The following is an 18,018-nucleotide window of genomic DNA, read 5'->3' as shown; positions in this document are numbered from 1 at the left end:
AAAAGATGACAAATTACGAATTACAAACTTTTAAAATGATATGAAAGCTTAATCAAATCCTTTATATAATTAATTTTCTTGGTAGAACTTTGTATCTTAAAGTCATTTATTTATTCTATCCAAATATCCAACATTAAAAAAATACTTTATCACAATTTACATAAAACATATATAACAATGAAAAAGCAATGCATAAACCATAAGTAATAATAATAATTATACTAATCATAAATAATACAAGGAGTTTTTAAGTCAAACTGGGACATTTAATTGTCACTGCGAAGTCTCATCACCGTACTGTGCTTGAAGACGTCTATAAAAGTTCATTTATGAGTAGTGTCAGTTCTTGGGGCCTAAGGCTGAAATTCTCTTCATCACCATTCTCTTACAAATAACCTGACATCAACAAAAATATTTTTTGTTACAGTTCACAGTATTATTTTCCAAATGTAAATATAAAGAATGTAAGAAAAAACTAATGTCAGTACAGTATATAAATGTAAAAGCAATAAAAACTTAAATAATTAAATAATGGCAGCATGGTGGTTAGCACTGTCGCCTTGCACTTCCAGGGCCAGAATTCAATTACCGTCTCGGGTCTGTGTGCATGGAGTGTGTATGTTCTCCCTGTGCTTGGTGGGTTTCCTCCGGGTACTCTGGTTTCCTCCCACAGTCTAAAGACTTTAAGATTAGGCTAACTGACGTTCCCAAATTGCATGTGGTAAATAAATGAGCATGTAAGTACGTGAGCAAGGCCCTTAACCCTCAATTGCTCAGATGTATAATGAGATAAAAATGTAAGTCGCTCTGGATAAGTATAAGTGGACCCTGCGATGGATTGGCATCCCCTCCAGAGTGTACCTATAGTCTCCTTATTCTCCAGGGATAAGCCCCAGGTCCTCCGCGACTCTATATCAAAGATAAAGCGGTATAGACAATGAGCGAGTGAGTTAAAATGACTATTAAATAAATTCAACTCCATTGCAAACTTTGCACGTTGCCGCTGCTGGAGTTAAAACTGTGCCTGCTCTCAGGGCCACCTAGTGGGGCGGATATTTATAAATTACTTAAAGAATTGCAATATTGACAAAATATACTGCTGAGTCACATCCCTACTCATCACATAAAGCAGTTGCCAGTCTTGAATGTTGACAAGCAGCAAGTAAGCAGCTGTTTACAAGAAACTTCATCACAAGTCCAGGTTTGATTTGAACTACTATCTGAATTAATGAGACTTTGGTCAATTAAGCAAATACGTGAGCTCTTTAAATTAAATAAATGACGTAATTATTATTATGGTTGTTGTTGTTGATGTTATTATTATTTATTACACACCATTCTAAAAGAGCAAACGCAAACGTGATTCTTTTTTTAATGAATTGTGATACTTTTCCAAAATCCTAAAATAAATCATATAAAATTATATTAATATATTTATAACAGAAAAATTATGTTTTTTAAGAATAATTATACTTTTTCAGCGAGAAAGCAAAACCAGCATGATGTAATATCCGGAAGTGGGTGTGGTCTCCATGGTAACCCGGAAGTAGACTGCGGCTGCTATCATGGCGTGGAGAGGAGGATGTGTAGTGAGATGGGTTAAAGAGGAGTTTATCACACAGTCGAGTCGGAGAAACGGGTAATTATTAAATCTAGTTTTTATTTTAGAGTTTAACCCGCTTCATTTATTAAAAATTATGTTTCGGATTTATCGTTTATCTGTATGTAATGTCTGCTAAATGTTCCTGTGACCCCAGTGTCATGTTTTCATGTATTAGTCCATTTTAAACACTTTACTCTTCATTACATTTCTGGTATTTTTAATGTGTTTTCTGTAAATAAGTTATCTAAAAGTAATAATAATTATTATATAACAAGAAACATGTTAGTTCCTGTTTTGCTTAAGTTGTGGTTACTGTTTAAACTGTCACTTTGACAAAGGTTTCTCTTTTTTGTTTTATCTGTTGAAATTGCTTTGTTTTTTTTTTCAAAACATTTTATTGAACAATTGTCATACATAAACATATAAAAAACAACGAATTAAATGTATTGTTATTACTAATATAGATCAAATGAAAAACTCCCCACCCACCCCTAACATACACTAAAACCTACACACACACACACACACACCCTAGCATCCTTCAAACTGTTGAAATTTAACAAAATAAAAAAAACAGAAAATAAGCTTGCACAATCATGAAAAATTACACATCGTAAGCAAACAGTCAGAAAACGGACTGTTCTATGATGAAGCTCTGACGCTGGGGACTCACACTGGAATTAACCCACACCTTCCGACCCAATCAGATTCAAGCTGGAGTAGAATTTAACTTTCTGGTCATTACATATAAATCTGTTGTATGTTATGAGTAGGGATGTGAACCACCAGTCACTTCCTGATACCATATTACGATACCCAGGTGCCGATTTGATTAAAATTGCATTTCCATAAGTGTCGCGATTTTATAAATTAAAAATAAAAAAAAATGTAAACCTTAAGTAATTAAATGTAGCCTGTTCCTTATAACATTTGTTTTCTAAGTTAAAAACCAACAATACAATCTAACTTCAATTACAAGAGTGTAACATTTAACTTCGATTAAATTAAACACAAAAGAAAATCTAAGTTTTAACTCGACAGTGAGTGCATGGGTTGAGTGGCTGTGAGCCACGGGGCTGTAACGCATTAGATTTTCCACTGATTAGCGCTCGCAGTGTTTTGAGACTGGTGTTATCATGTGTCATGAGTAGATTCAAGACTAATTTGTAAAAAGGCAGATCGGTGGCTTTTAATACCTGCATTTTTAATGATGTAACGCCATAAAAATGTGCTTCTCTGAAGCATCTGCACTGCACAGAATCGTTTCTATCTGTGGCTGATCAGTCGATCAAACTGAAAACTTTCCAATTTCTTGTTTAAAAAAAAAACAAATTTATTTTGAAATCAGTGTGAATCACATTTGTGTGTGTGTGTGTGTGTGTTGGCCAGGTTTTTTCTCCTTCACCAGCAGAGATGTGGTTTTCGGAAAGTGGTGAAGAAGGTGGAGCCAAAGATGGAGGCGGAGCAAGCAGAGGTGCTGCAGAAAAAAGGCGGGACTCCAGTGATAGAACCGCCCACTCCATCACAGCCTAAGAGATCGATAAGAAGACTGGTGAAGCCACTGGTGTTCACTATAGGGGTAGGTTGAGAGTTGTGTACAGGTGTGTATGTGTGTATATTGGTTAGTCACTGACTCCAGCTCAGTTTACAGGCTGCTCGTTCGGCACGGCAGCGATCTGGCAGTACGAGAGTCTGAAGTCTCGCGTTCAGAGCTACTTTGACGAGGCGCGAGCCGACTGGCTAGACAAACTGCGACCACAGAAACAGGGAGACCTGCGCAAAAAGGTGTGTGTTTGTTTGTCAGGTACATCAAGGGGTGAAATGTGTGTGGATGATGATGCTCATGACAGTGTGTATTATTATTATTATTACTAGGTCAATCAGTGGTGGAACAGTTTGACTGAAGGACAAAGGACTGTCACAGGTCAGGGAGACATGCGAACAAACACACATCTAATTTTGTGCTTGTATTTAGTTCCTTATCAACTGTGTGTGTGTGTGTAGGCATCATAGCTGCTAACGCGCTGGTGTTTTGCTGTTGGAGAATTCCGTCTCTGCAGCGATTGATGATGAAGTACTTTACCTCTAACCCCGCCTCCAGTAAGTAAGCATACCTGCCTATAATCCCTACATGCACTCATTATAATCCCAACCACACACTCATTATGATCCTGACACGCTTGTTATAATCGTAACACGCCCTTATTATAATCCCAACCACATGCTTATTCTAATCCCAAACACTAAATATAATCCTCACACGCACTCATTACAATCCCTAACACACGCTCATTGTAATGTCTGATAGACATTCATTATAATCTATAGCATTCACTCATTATAATCCCAACACACTCATTATAGTCCCTAACACGCACTCATTTATAATCCTAACACATGCTCGGTTTAAAGCCAACATGCACTTATTATAAACTTTAACAAACACTCAGTATAATCCTAAAACACACTCATTTACAATCCTGACACACACTTATTATAATCACACAACATACCATAACATTATAACAATTATATTCCTAGAACACACTCTTTATAGTCACACATTAGAGACTGAGACTGCAATTGTTATAATCTCCACACACACTCATCATGGTCGCAGCATACTCATGACAATCCCAACACACACTTATTATAATCACACAACAGACCACACACACTACAGGTGCATCTCAATAAATTTGAATATCATCAAAAAGTTTATGTATTTCCATAATTCAATGCACAAAGTGAAACTCATATTATACAGATTCATCACACACAGACTGATATATTTCAAATGTTTATTTCCTTTAATTTTGATGATTATGGCTTACAGCTAACGAAAAGCTAACCCAAAATTCAGTATCTCAGAAAATTTAAATATTACTTAAGACGAATAAATAAATAAATTTGGCATGGAGGCGATCAGTCTGTGGCACTGCTAAGGTTTTTATGGAAGCCCTGGTTGCTCTGATAGTGGCCTTCAGCTCTTCTGCATTGTCTGGTCTGGTGTCTCGCATCTTAATTATCACAGTACCACATAGATTCTTTATGGGGTTTAGGTCAGGTGCGTTTGCTGGTTCATCAAACACAGGGATACCAAGGTCCTTAAACCAGGTAGTTTCAGTACTTTTGGCAGTGTGGGCAGGTGCCAAGTCCTACTGGTCAGCACAGGGAAGCATGAAGTGCTCTAAAACTTCCTGGTAGACGGCTGCGCTGACCTTGGACCTGATAAAACACAGTGGATCAACACCAGCAGATGACGGGGCTCCCCAAACCACCACTGACTGCACACTTTACACTGGACCTCTAGCAACTTGGATTCTGTGCCTCTCCTATCTTACTTTCATCTGAAAAGAGGACTTTGGCCCACTAATCAACAGTCCAATCCTTTTTGTCCTTAGCCCTGGCAAAACAGCTCTGACATTGTTGCTGGTTCAAGAGTGGCGTGACACAAGGAATGTGACAGTTGTAGCCCACGTCCTGGATACGGCTGTGTGTGGTGGCTCTTGAAGCACTGACTCCAACTGCTTTTCACTTCTGTTGAATCTCCCCAAAATTCTTGAATGGGCTTCATTTCACAATCCATTTAAGGCTTGTGCACCCTTTTCTTTTTAATTACCTTTCCATTAATGTGATTGGATACAGCACACTGTGAACTTTAGTAATGACCTTTTGTGGCCCACTGAACCAGACTGAGAGACCATTTAAAGGCTCAGAAAACCTTTGCAGGTGTTTTGAGTTCATTAGCTAATTCGAGTGCAACACCATGAGTCTCCAATATGTTACTTTTTTTCTGATATTCTGAATTTTAGATTTTCATTAGCTGTAAGCAGTAATCATCACAATTAAAAGAACACTTAAAATACAGTAAATCAGTCTGTGTGTAGTGAAACTATATAATATGAGTTGCATTTTTTTAATCGAATTACGGAAATAAATAAACTTTTCGAAGATATTCTAATTTATTGAGATGCATCTGTATAATCTCAGCACTCACAAATTATAATCTTAACACCCATTATAATTTCAACACACTATTATCTTAATAATAGACAATTATTATATTATATACTTTTGGTATCACTTTCAGTGATAGCTGGTCTAGTTACTTGTTCGAGCTTCAATCTAATTTTGGTAACCGGTATTCAAATGGAGTATAAATTGTGTGTGTGTGTTTGTGTGTGTGTGTGTGTGTGTTTAGGTGCACTGTGTTGGCCCATGTTGCTCTCCACGTTCAGTCACTTCTCATTCTTCCACATGGCGGCCAACATGTATGTGTTGTGGAGTTTCTCCTCCAGTGCAGTGAGCATGATGGGAAAGGAGCAGTTCCTCGCTGTCTATCTGTCCGCAGGTAGGTGTGTGTGTGTGTGTGTGTGTGTGTGTGTATGTGTGCGCGCGCATTTCTGAGACTCTCATTACAGCTGAAAATCTCAGAGGATCCACCACATAACAATGCCCCCATTCCCGGTATCTATATTATCTATTGTATTGAGCTAACACAGTGGAGACTTCATATTTCATGAGCTACAGGCCTCCTAGATAGTGGTAATAAACACTGACATACTGAATGAGACACGGTTATTTAAGGGTTTGAACCAGTGTGATGATAATACTGTAAGTCACGGTGACTTTTGTAGTGCGAGAATTGAACTACCCCTCTTTTTTTTTAGGTGTTGTCTCATCGTTTGCTAGCTACATGAGTAAAACACTAACAGGGAGGCTGGGGCCTTCGTTAGGAGCGGTGAGTATTTTAAACTTCATGAATATTTTATTCTGAATGTTAAAATGACAATTTTGGAAAACAAAAGAAATAAAAATCCTAAGAGTGTGGTGTTTGAAGTAGATAATCCGTGACATGATGGTGTGAAGTAAGCATTACTGTCACCTTTCAAAAATGTATTATTTTTTCCCAGAATAGCATCTTTTAAAGTTTTTTTTTCCCACTCTTTCTACGGTAATTTACAAAAGATTGCAATATTTACATATTACTTATATATAGGTTCCTGAGATAAAATAATACACAATATTCTTGAAAGGACATTATTAATAACTGTAATTATTTACATTTAAAATCAGTCATAGTCACTGTAGATTAGCACTTAGATAATATTATTTAATTTTTTTGAGGCAAAACCTTTCATAAAATTATAAAAAGTTCATGTAGTTCTATCATTGATTAGCTAATATTTTTATATACATCCAGTTTAGCTCTATTAACATTTAATAGAAGACAGATCAACTAGCCAGCTAGCTAGCTAGTTATCTAAATGACTTCATCATAACACTGACTGAACTATTAAAGCACTTTTTGTAAGTCGCTCTGGATAAGAGTGTCTGCCAAATGCCTAAATGTAAATGACTGTATAGCATCCTAGTGAACTAGTTTATACATATACTGTATATATTTATATCTGTAAAAGATAGTGATTTTGTTTATAGTGATTTAAATAATGTCAAAGATGTAAATTTTTCAGTAACCATAAAAATGTAAATTACTTCAGCCAAAGCTCAACTTTTTTTTCACTTTTTTTATAATTGAACAGTTATTTAAATACTTTAGGGGTTAAGTTAGTGAAAATTCCACCCACTAGGTGGTGCTACTGCTTTAAATGTTTTCCAATTGAAAGCGTCACATTCTTTACATTAATTTCGATTTCATGTCTTTGTGTGTGTGTGTGTGTGTGTTAGTCTGGAGCGATTATGACTGTGCTCGCTGCTGTCTGCACAAAGATTCCTGAAGCTAAACTGGCCATCATTTTCCTCCCTATGTACACCTTCACTGCAGGAAATGTGAGATACACACACACATATACACACTACAAAAGTAATCTCAAATATCTTTTATTTCCTGATATCTTTGGTGATCTTATTTTTTAAAACCAGGCACTGAAAGCCATCATTGCCCTGGATACAGCAGGCTTTATTATGGGATGGCGCTTTTTTGATCATGCTGCTCATTTAGGAGGGGCTTTGTTTGGCATGTAAGTGAAACACTTAAGTCCAACGCACACACCCAATCGTTTCAGCACTGTACATTTATTCATACAATTATAACTTAATCTGTCTTTGTCTCCCTCCTTGTTTGTGTGAAGCTGGTACATCTACTACGGTAATGAGCTCATCTGGAAGAACAGAGAATGGCTGGTGAAAATTTGGCACGATTTCCGGACGCGAGGACCTGGCACCGGCGGCAACGGATCCCTCTAGAGCATCACGGGCAAAATGTATTACCCTGGATCTACATAATAAACACCAGTTTATTAGGAATGCGTGTGTACAGTGTGTGTGTATGATTGAATGAGATGTGATTTAAATTTATTTCCCTTGTCTTTTGGACTATAAATAAAATGTTTATTACATTGTGTGGTTTACTTTTTTATTATTGTTTTTATTTAAGTTTTTATATTTAGAGTTAGTTCTGTTTGCCAGCTAACGGTGTCATAGTAATTGGCTAGAACAGATGACCAATCAGCACTGATGTGTAACTAAACACTAAAACTGCAAAAGTTTAGCATTTTGTTGCTAATTTTTATTAATGAAAGTAATAAAATGTAATTTTTTAAAACAGTTTATAGATGCATTTTGTGTTTAGCAATGTTTATGAAAATGTTTCAGTACATTGATTCTAGTTAATATCCTAGAATGGTTTGTAAACTGACTATGGTTTAAGTATGGAGACTCCTTCGTAAAATGTTCCATAGACATCTATGAGTTTTACTTTTTAAAAAATGCATTATTAGTATTAAATTAAAATGTTAAAGTATACAATTTATTTAACTTTAGAACATGCACATTTTAATGCTGTTTAATTTATGTTTGAGTGTTATGGTTTTTATCAGTGTGTTTGTCTGCATTATAAACCTACAGAATAATTCACACAAATCTTGCACAGTTGATTCACAAATTTAACATTTATAAGTTTAGAATTTTCAAAACCATTAACTTTAATTTATATATAATTTGAATTACCCAGTGTTTAAAGTTAAATAAACAAGTATTTACAATTAAGTGCTTCCTTATAACTACATAAGATAATCAGTATTTTTCGTATTACATTTTATTTCTCTCAGAATCACTTTCAGTTAAATTCAGTTTTGTAATTATGTCGCACTTTTAACAATGGACATTGTAAGAAAACAGCTTTACATCTCATTGGGAAGCTTGATTTATTGTCTAAATCTTAATGCTCTGAACTTATTTCTGATATAAGAAGAAAACATAATAATAATAAAGGTGAAACTTTACATATGAATGTGTGACATCATAAAACAATGTCTATACTATTATTATTTTATTCTATAACTGTAATTGAAACCAGGAGTATTGCATGATGATGTGTAGTCTGCTGTGAAGCAAGTGTATGTAAACTGCTGTATTATTCAATAGCTGCAGTTTCAGTTGAAGAACTTTGATCCCAGTTAAATGTAAATGATTGACCATGATGACACTTAAGCACACACACTCCATCCTCGTGAACCATTTATTTTTTCAGTATAATACTATTTTCAGTATGATAAGATGTCAAAATCTTCCATTAAAATCTCTCCTGTGGGACAAAATCACCAGTTTGCCTCACCTGCTTGTCTAAACAGTGCACTGTACTAACTCATTTGTATCATTCTGGTTATGTTGACTTTTTTGCCATAACAAACCTGAAATTAAGTTTGGGCTTTCATAGTTTCAGAATTAACATTTAACGGCTTAGAAGTTAAACATTACAGGATTTAGGATTAAGAGTTAGAAGTTGAAGGTTAAAAGTTGGAAATTAGGATTTAATGGTTAGAGGTTAGAAGTTAAAGTTGGGAATTAAGAATTATGAGTTAGGTTAAAAGTGATAGTTGGTGATGAAGGGTTTTGGGTTAGAGGTTAGAAGTTGAAGTTGGGATTAATAATTATGGGTTAGAGATTAAAATCTAAAACTGGGATTGAGAGTAATGCAATTAGACGTTCAAAGATAAGGTTGGAAATTATGATTTAAGGGTAACTAATTAAAAGTTTGGGTTGGGGGTTTGAAGTTAAGGATTGGAGGTTAAAAGATAAGGTTGGGGGAAAAGAGTTATGAGTTAGAGGTTAGAAGTTAAAGTTGGGCCTCAAGAATTATTTGTTAAAAATGTTGGGATTAAGGTGAAAGACTGGGAGTTAATGGCTGTAGAGGAAGTGTTATGGTTGGGTGTTTGTTCATAATAAAGCTTCAAGGGTTAGAAAGTAAAATGTATGTTTAGATTAGGATTTAGAGAATATAATTTAAAAGTTATGGTTATAAATCATTTTAATAGAAAGGTTCTTTCTATTAAAGGGGTGTAGAAGAATTAGGATTTAGGGTTTTGAGATTTGAAAGAAGTTCATGATAGGAATTAGCTTTTAATTTAAATTTTAAATTAGATTTAAAGATTAAAATTTAGACTGTGAGAATTCAGGACCAAGGTTAGAATTTGGAGTTTGGAGGAATTAATGTTGGAATTAGGTCTTATCTAATATGTCTTAAAACCAATGGGTATGCATTAGTATTAAGTTGAGAATTTGGGAGTTGATATCAGAGATCAGAAGGAAAGGTTTAGGCAATAAGATGGGGAATTAGCTTTAAGGATTTTATGTTATAGTTATGTATTATGGTTCTGGGTTTGGAAGCTAATGTTGGGGATTAAGTTTTATAGTTTATTAGATAAAAGTTGAAGAACGGGGGTTAGGATTTAGGGGCCAGATTACAGTTCTGGCGTTAAGGTGTGGGGTTAATGATGTTAGAGATTGGTTAGTAGTTAAGGTTTAGGACAGTTTAAGTGTTGATGTTTGTATGATGAAGTGGGGATATACTGTAGGGTGGCTTATAGGTTTCTCAGTGAAAGCATGAAAGTAGGGTTACGGAGTTTGGAAATGAGAGTTTCTGGATTATTTTTAGATATGTGGTGTCAGGAGTTACAATTTAGAAGTTCAGGTTTGTTGTGATGGGGTAATCATTCCTCACACACATCTAGGCTTTCTGAACAAAATCCACTAGCGCTGTGTTTAGCTGCTCTGATTTAGGGGTCACTGACCCAAAGCCAATATTAACACAGTGACTTACATGACCTGAGACATAGAGAGAATCACCCACTGCGTAACGCTCAGGAGAACAGGTAGGTTTAGCTCTTACACGGAAAAATGATCAGAATAATCACTTTCGCTGATACTGCGACTACTGTATTGTATTAACTGTGAGTTTTGTAATGTGATTTGTCTGTATAAAATTAAGGTTAAATAAAGACATACTCACTAAATTAGAATTAATGTAAGTTTCAAAACCGCTATAATCACAAAAAATCTCTTAGTGTTAGCTTTTCCTGTACCTCTTGTATTAGCAATGGATCTTTTTTTTTTTTTTTTTCCTAGCCTGTCTCTGGTTCCTAAGTTAGTATAAGCTCCTCTTTATGTTACATATGCCACCATTAAAAACGTGGTTTTCCTCCGAATTAAGTTAAGGTCAGGTAAGGTCAATTAAAAAAGTCCCAGTGGATTTATGGACATTTATAGTGGAACTTGAAAGAAATGACTTAAAGCAAGGGTAATGTGTTAACAACAAACCTTTTTTTGTGTGTGTTTTTGACACTTAAATAGCATTAATTCCATCCTTGGTCTAGGACTAGGAATTAGAATGTATTAGTTTATGGTTGTGATTTTGGATTAAAATAATAGTTTTATTATAAATAAATCATGGACCTATACAATTATCCATGTTTACTTTTTTATACAACGGAAGTCCAACCCACCATAAACCTTATTTTCAAATATCATCTTCAAGCAACATTTATCAATTTGCTTTGCAAATTTGGTATCAGGGGTTAGGATTAACAAACAGGATTTTGAATTAGATACTGATGGGTTATAATTGAAGATTAAAAAAATTGGTCGGAATATGCATTTGGGATTAATGATTAAGAGGTTGGGAATTTATATCATGGTTGTGGATTAGATTGAGGATGAGAAAAGAAAGAGTTGAGATTATAGATAAATTGTGTCGGGATTAGAGATTAGTAGTTGGAGGATTAAAGAGTTGTATTAGAGATTAAGTGGGTCAGATTAGAGATTAACAAATTGGTATTAGAGGTTAAGTGGGTTATGATGAGAGACTAGGGTTTGGGATTGGTGACTAAGGGGTTGGGATTAGACCAAAGGGTTGGGATTAAAGTTCAAAAACTTGGGATTAGAGATTATATGGTTGGGATTAAAGATTCTCTGTTGTAGCATTAACTGAAAAGGATAAACTTTCCAGTTTTCCAACAGATTTTTTTGACCTACTGTATAGCATCAAATTTCCATTTGTTTATTTCAGTTTCTGAATTTCTTTGGCGTGATGGCGGAGGTAATGGTGGAGGTGATGGGCCTGGTCCTGGCCATTCTCGGATGGTGCCTGGAGTCAAGCAGCACAAACTCAAACGTGTGGAGAATACACTCCAACAAAGAGTCAGTGATAAAGAGCAGCTCAACGTATGAAGGCTTATGGAAAAGCTGCAGTTCCAACAACCTAGGGGTCCAATGTGTGACACACCCGACCATACTGGGGCTGCCTGGTGCGACACCCACACACGTATACACACTCACACACATATATACATTTACACACATAAAACACCAGTGATACTCAGAGACACACCCATCTGTCTCACTTTGGACAAATAAGTCCTACAGGGAAAAAACGTAGTTTCACACAGGCTGTCATCATAGTTGTAAGATCAGGTTTGTCATTGTCTGACTAGACAACCTAAGCTCCTCCCTCCACAGCATGTGTCACTCTTTAAAATCATGTGATCACACTGATAAGGCAAACTATAAACCTTTAGAGAACGCCCGCTTAATCGAAACCTAGATTGACTTCCCCATGCATTATCATCATCAACAACATCTTCATCGGGTCAGGGTGTTGTCATGGTAACCGTGGGCAGATCTTAGGTTTATGAGTTTATGGCCCTCCTGTGTAAAGTCCTCTTAACACACCCTTTCTCACACACTCACAGAGAGAAGGCTGGCGGACTATTTGCACTTTCTTAACAATTTATTTTATTTTATTTTTTTGTGGCTGTAGCGTGTTATTAGAGTGTGTTGTACTGTAGGCCAGTGCGTATCATCTGTTTGTATCTTTCCATAAGTATTTGTATGGGAGCTCTGTTGTAGCATCAGCTTGAAGATTTGTACCAGCTAACGCTTAGGAGGGCCCTGTTATTGCACTGTGCTGTTAGCTGTTAGCTGCGTACCATTTTTGCTGAAGAGTGTGTGCGATCATGTCAATGGCGGTGGAGTTACTGGGCTTCTTCTTGTGTGTGGGTGGCTGCCTGCTGAGTGCGGCGAGTTTAGCGAATAACTACTGGAGAGTTTCGTCCTTCTCTGGCTCCGTGATCGTATCCAGACGGATTTATCTGAACTTGTGGCAGGCGTGTGCACAGGACAGTACAGGCATCACCAACTGCAGAAGTTTCGAGTCCTTGCTTGCACTTGATGGTAACACACACATACATACACTTTTCTGGTACCCCGAACTTATTCATTCACTACCTAATTAGAAAGCTTATGAGTCTATGGTTCCCTTGCGCTCATACCCCAGTATGGTGCAATAATAATAATAATAATAATAATAATAATTATTATTATTATTATTATTATTATTATTATTTTTATTTTTATTTTATTATTATTATTATTATAAAAAATTTCCTTTTTTTAAAAGAAAGTAAAAGTTTTTTTTTTACTAACTGTTTACTTAGTTTTACTTAGTTTAAAAAATGGCCAGAAATAGGTTAAATAAGTTAATATTTTGTATATTGTAATCTTACTAAAATTTGAACATATTCAAAGTATTTTCACTTGTTAAGATAAAGTTTTAGGGTGAATGTAAAGTTGAAGTTATGATTTAGTAAGATAAGGCGGTTTGTTAAGAAAAATGACTAAGAACCATAAATGGATGACGACAGGGTGGGAATTTTGTTTACCGCTACTTTTGAATGTTGAACTTCTGTTTAAATAGCAAATTCAAATGCAAATAAATTAATTCAACATTCAAAAGTAATGTTAAACACAAGCACCACCCTGTCGTCATCCATTTATGGTTCTTAGTCATTTTTCTTAACAAACCGCCTTATCTTACTAAATCATAACTTCAACTTTACATTCACCCTAAAACTTTATCTTAACAAGTGAAAATACTTTGAATATGTTCAAATTTTAGTATACAAAATATTACCCTCTTTTAACCTATTTCTGGCCATTTTGTTAACTAAGTTAAAGCTTAACATTTTATTTTTTTAACACCTAGACAGAAGTAAATCTAATAGCCAATAGAGGACAATCATGTTTCTAGAAATTAGTTTAATAATCTTCTATTTAATATACTGTAATTTTATAATAGAAAATGCTGGCCACATTTGACAGTATGTAAGATAATACACTTGGTTGACTTGTTAAGATAACTAATTTTTTTAAATATAGCTTATAGCTTCACTTTTGGTTTGTGCACAGTGTGTGTAATTCGAAATAATGGAAAATGTGGCACTGATCCAAAAACAATTGGAAGTTTTGAAATACAGTACGGCATAAATAATACAATACTGGATTCCTAAAAAACACAGATTATTAGCTGGTATCAGAAATCATCTTAATCTTTTCATTTTGGATGATTGCTTTCTTAAGTTGAACTTGGCAAAAAAAAAAAAAAAACACGCCATATTTTTTTCTTTTATTTCTCAAACTGGTTCAGATAGTGGTTGGGGATTTTACTTAGTGCTAGAGGTTAAGGATTAATTAGTTGGAATTTAAGATTATGAATTAAAATTAGAGATTAGGATTTGGAATTAAACTACAGGGTTGACATTAGGGATAAAAGAGTCGTAAAGAGATTAGGGGCTGGGATTAAAGATTATGGTTTGAAATGAGTGACTATGACATTAGTATTAGTGACTAAGGGATTAGATTAAAGAGATGGGATTATAGATTAGGGGCTGTGATTAGATATTGTACTTTTAAATGAGTGATTAAGGGATTGGGAAAAGATAGTAAGGTTTGGGATTGGAGATTAGGGTTTGGGGTTAGACTAAACAGATGAGATTAGAGATTATTGATTGAAAATAGTAATTAAAGGACTAGAATTAGTAACTAAAGGTCTGAGATTAAGTTTTTGGGTTTAGTGACTAAGGGGTTAAAATTAAAAGAAACAAACAAAAAAAATCATTTAAACTAAATTGTATAGTTGAATCCCAGTGATGCCAAATTGGACATTGCTTTTCATTGTCTCCCTGTCAATCACAGCAGCCGTAGCTAATCCCAGGGGTCAGTGAGCCCTTTTTCTTGTGTAGTGTATGTAGAAGAGGGCAGATAGTGCTTTCTTTTGATTATCACGCTTACATCCTATGATGCAGCAGGAACAGCAGTTTGAAAAGATGAAGTCGGTTGGCCTCACGTGTCTCGGAGGAAGCATGTGTTTCCCTAGTTTATTGTTTGTATTTTATATATATATATATATATATATTTTTTTTTTTTTTCTCGTACTTTTTGATTTGTTCATAAATGTTCAGGTGGGTAAAAAAGAAAAAAAACAGACTTATTATTAGACAAAATTCTGTATTTACATCATGCTTAAACCTTTTCTAGCTTTTATATTCTTTGTAAATTATTGGCTTTACTGTATCTTTCAGTTTTTTGACACATTTTTAACCATTCACAGATAGATACTGTATACGTTGAGGTCTGAACAAACAAATGTATTGATTTTATTCTTTATTTGATTATATTTGTTAAAAATATTGTGCGTATTGTATTGTATTATTACATGTTCTTTATCACTATTGTGATGTGATGTTAAATATGTGTGTGTGTGTGTGTCTAGTCCATGTGCAGGCATGTCGTGCTCTGATGATCATAGCCCTGCTGCTTGGCCTTGCCTCCATCCTCCTCTCTGTCCTGGGACTGAAGTGCACCAAACTGGGCGACATGAAGGATACCAGTAAAGGACGACTCATGCTCACTGCTGGACTGCTGTTTATACTGTCCGGTGTGTAACACACACACACACACACACACACACACACACACACACACACACACACACACACACACACACACACACTAACACAGCCACTCACTTACACACACACACAAACACACTCTCTCACACGCATATAACACACACACACACACACACACACACACACGCTATGTATCTGAGTGTAAAAAGTGTGTAAAATGTTAACAGTGTTTGTGTGTTTTAGGTTTGTGCGTGCTGACGGCTGTGTCGTGGTATGCATCGCGCATCGTTCAGGAGTTCAATAAACCCAATCCCGAAGGAACAAAGTGAGCAAACACACACACACACACACACTGAAACACAAACACTCGTGAATTCTGATTGGCCAGAAGGTGTATTTGTAAGGAGGTTTTTTTTATTAGGTGATGTTTATTCTCTATTTGTGGAAGGAGTCTCCAGTGTTAGTGCTCCGTAACAGTCAACTTGCAAGACTTTTCTATTTTAACTCGTCATTCAACATCAAGTAAGACAAAGAAACTAGAGGTAGGTGTAGGGAAAGCTGTTTATAACAGATATAAATAAAGCCAGTACAGGAGTTGTCCTGTTTCTCAGACGTTCTGATATTAAACGCAACCACGTCTGGATAAAACGTTTTAGACTTTGAAGTGGAAGTGCTGTAGGAACATAACCAGTGTCAGGATGGGAACAGGGTGGAAACCTCGATCACACCATCTTATTGTTGATTTTTTTTTCGCCTGTTAACCGCAGTGACCCGGGCGAACGGTTGATATAAGACAATAACTCTTTGATAAGAGCAGGTGAACACGGTGTTTATGGGTTTTCTGCGTCTGCCAGGAAACGCTACAGTGTTATTGCAGTAGAGGCTAAAGTACAGTAAATGATTTAGCTAGAAATAAAAGGAGACAAGATGAAAGAATATACTGTATATACTGTGGATAATGTGAGTGTATAATATATGTGTGTGTGTGTGTGTGTATAGATTTGAGCTGGGTACTGGTCTGTATTTGGGATGGGCCGCGGCTGTGTGTGTGATTATGGGAGGAGCCATGCTGTGTGGATCATTCAAGAGAGCAAGTTCACCCAAACCTGCAGGGTGTGTATCTCCCACACACACACACACACACATAGACTTGTGAACCAAGGAAGGGGAAGTGTGCATCTTTGGTAGCAGACTCGCCGCAGTGGCTGAGCTGCAGTATTGGAAATTTGAGCACACTCCCTTTTTTGTAGTTTTGTCTTTTATAGAGGTTTGGAATTCAGTAGATATTTAGTGGAATTTTTAGTTCTATGCGAACATTTATACACAACTGTTGAAGTGTCCACACTAATAATGTTTTGTGTGTGTGTGTGTCAGTGGTTACAGGTATACATCATCAGCCAATCAACAGATCTATAAAGCAGGTATGCAGTCGGAAAGCAGCAGCGCCAGAGCGTACGTCTGATCCCAGCGCCTCGTCCACTCTGGAAATGAAAATTGTCTATAAAACTATTTTTACTTCACAATTTTTTGTTTGAGCGAGCGCTTGTGTGTGTTATTTACGGTGTTACAAATCATGTCGTTGCGTTGTTTATGTGAATAAATGTTTGTGAGACTGTATGTTTTTGCCTTTATGACTTGTTGTTGTTTTGATGGGGCTTTGCATTTTTTTTTAGTAATAAAACAATAAATTATTTTTATGTATCTTTAAATTTGGGGTAATTAGTTAAGTACAACGGAACCTCAGCATACCAATATCCTCGTTTACAAATTTTAGAATTAAAAAAGAATTAAAAAGATGAAGGAATGTGAAGGAACGAATGAACCGAACTGTACAGAACCAAATGTGAACGTCCGGGAGCTGGTCAATATTTGTTTGCATCAGTGGAAAGTCAAGTGAAATGTGTTTATGAATTTTTTTCTGTTTTTTTTTATTTTATTTTTATGTGTGTGAATAGTGAGGACAGAGCATCATGGGTCCCAAGGATGTTAGTAAGGACGGTAGCAAGAAGGACAGTTCATTAATTAAAAAATCATCGATAAAAAAACAGCCGGTGCCAAAAGAAGTCATAAATTGAGAATAAGTGAGGTTTAATGTCTATTTATTTAATATTTTACTTCATTTACTAAATGGTTTGTTTTTATAAGCAAATACATGATTATAGTGTTGAAAATTACTAACATTAATATAATATTTTTGGATGGCTGGAACAAATACGTTATTAGAAAATTTGTTTTGCAATACAAATGTTCACTGTAAGGACTCACCACCAGATCAGATTTAATTTGTATGTCGAGGTTCTACTGTATTTGATTTCTATATATGGGGTTGAATGATATTTCGGAATTTTAGTGAGAAATAAATTTTAATTGTTCTTAATACTTTTGTTGAAGCTGAATAAATCATTATGGATAAACTTGCGCCTCCTG

The 18,018-nt window shown here is 35.5% G+C and overlaps 2 protein-coding genes across 3 annotated transcripts; both read left to right on the top strand.

Annotated features, from left to right (window-relative positions):
• Window positions 1–1,522: 1,522 nt before the first annotated feature.
• Window positions 1,523–7,968, top strand: LOC128533277 (presenilins-associated rhomboid-like protein, mitochondrial). Its single transcript, XM_053507523.1, has 10 exons — window positions 1,523–1,639; window positions 2,993–3,182; window positions 3,248–3,388; window positions 3,479–3,527; window positions 3,608–3,703; window positions 5,808–5,957; window positions 6,277–6,347; window positions 7,295–7,396; window positions 7,490–7,587; window positions 7,699–7,968. The coding sequence occupies exons 1-10, from the start codon at window positions 1,566–1,568 to the stop codon at window positions 7,811–7,813; spliced, it is 1,086 nt and encodes a 361-aa protein (XP_053363498.1). The 5' UTR covers window positions 1,523–1,565; the 3' UTR covers window positions 7,814–7,968.
• Window positions 7,969–10,637: 2,669 nt separating this feature from the next.
• Window positions 10,638–17,304, top strand: cldn15lb (claudin 15-like b). 2 transcript variants are annotated; one of them, XM_053507579.1, is made up of 6 exons: window positions 10,638–10,719; window positions 11,913–12,150; window positions 15,453–15,617; window positions 15,835–15,916; window positions 16,591–16,704; window positions 16,966–17,304. In XM_053507579.1, exons 2-6 carry the CDS (start codon window positions 11,934–11,936, stop codon window positions 17,051–17,053), a joined length of 666 nt encoding a protein of 221 aa, XP_053363554.1. In that variant the 5' UTR covers window positions 10,638–10,719; window positions 11,913–11,933; the 3' UTR covers window positions 17,054–17,304. The 2 variants fall into 2 exon arrangements, with proteins under 2 accessions (XP_053363554.1, XP_053363553.1); XM_053507578.1 differs by lacking the exons at window positions 10,638–10,719; window positions 11,913–12,150 and adding an exon at window positions 12,536–13,075.
• The last annotated feature ends 714 nt before the right edge of the window (window positions 17,305–18,018 follow it).

The sequence above is a fragment of the Clarias gariepinus genome, chromosome 11, assembly GCF_024256425.1.
Source record: "Clarias gariepinus isolate MV-2021 ecotype Netherlands chromosome 11, CGAR_prim_01v2, whole genome shotgun sequence".
Lineage (NCBI taxonomy): Eukaryota > Metazoa > Chordata > Actinopteri > Siluriformes > Clariidae > Clarias > Clarias gariepinus.
This window is presented reverse-complemented; position numbering and strand designations above follow the sequence as displayed.

Coding starts and splice junctions, on each gene's coding strand:
- LOC128533277 (XM_053507523.1), top strand. CDS start 1,566: ATGGCGTGGAGAGGAGGATGTGTAGTGAGATGGGTTAAAGAGGAGTTT. Junction 6,348..7,294: donor TGGGGCCTTCGTTAGGAGCG/GTGAGTATTTTA, acceptor TGTGTGTGTTAG/TCTGGAGCGATTATGACTGT. Junction 7,397..7,489: donor ACACCTTCACTGCAGGAAAT/GTGAGATACACA, acceptor TTTTAAAACCAG/GCACTGAAAGCCATCATTGC.
- cldn15lb (XM_053507579.1), top strand. CDS start 11,934: ATGGCGGAGGTAATGGTGGAGGTGATGGGCCTGGTCCTGGCCATTCTC. Junction 15,618..15,834: donor ACTGCTGTTTATACTGTCCG/GTGTGTAACACA, acceptor TGTGTGTTTTAG/GTTTGTGCGTGCTGACGGCT. Junction 15,917..16,590: donor CCCAATCCCGAAGGAACAAA/GTGAGCAAACAC, acceptor GTGTGTGTATAG/ATTTGAGCTGGGTACTGGTC.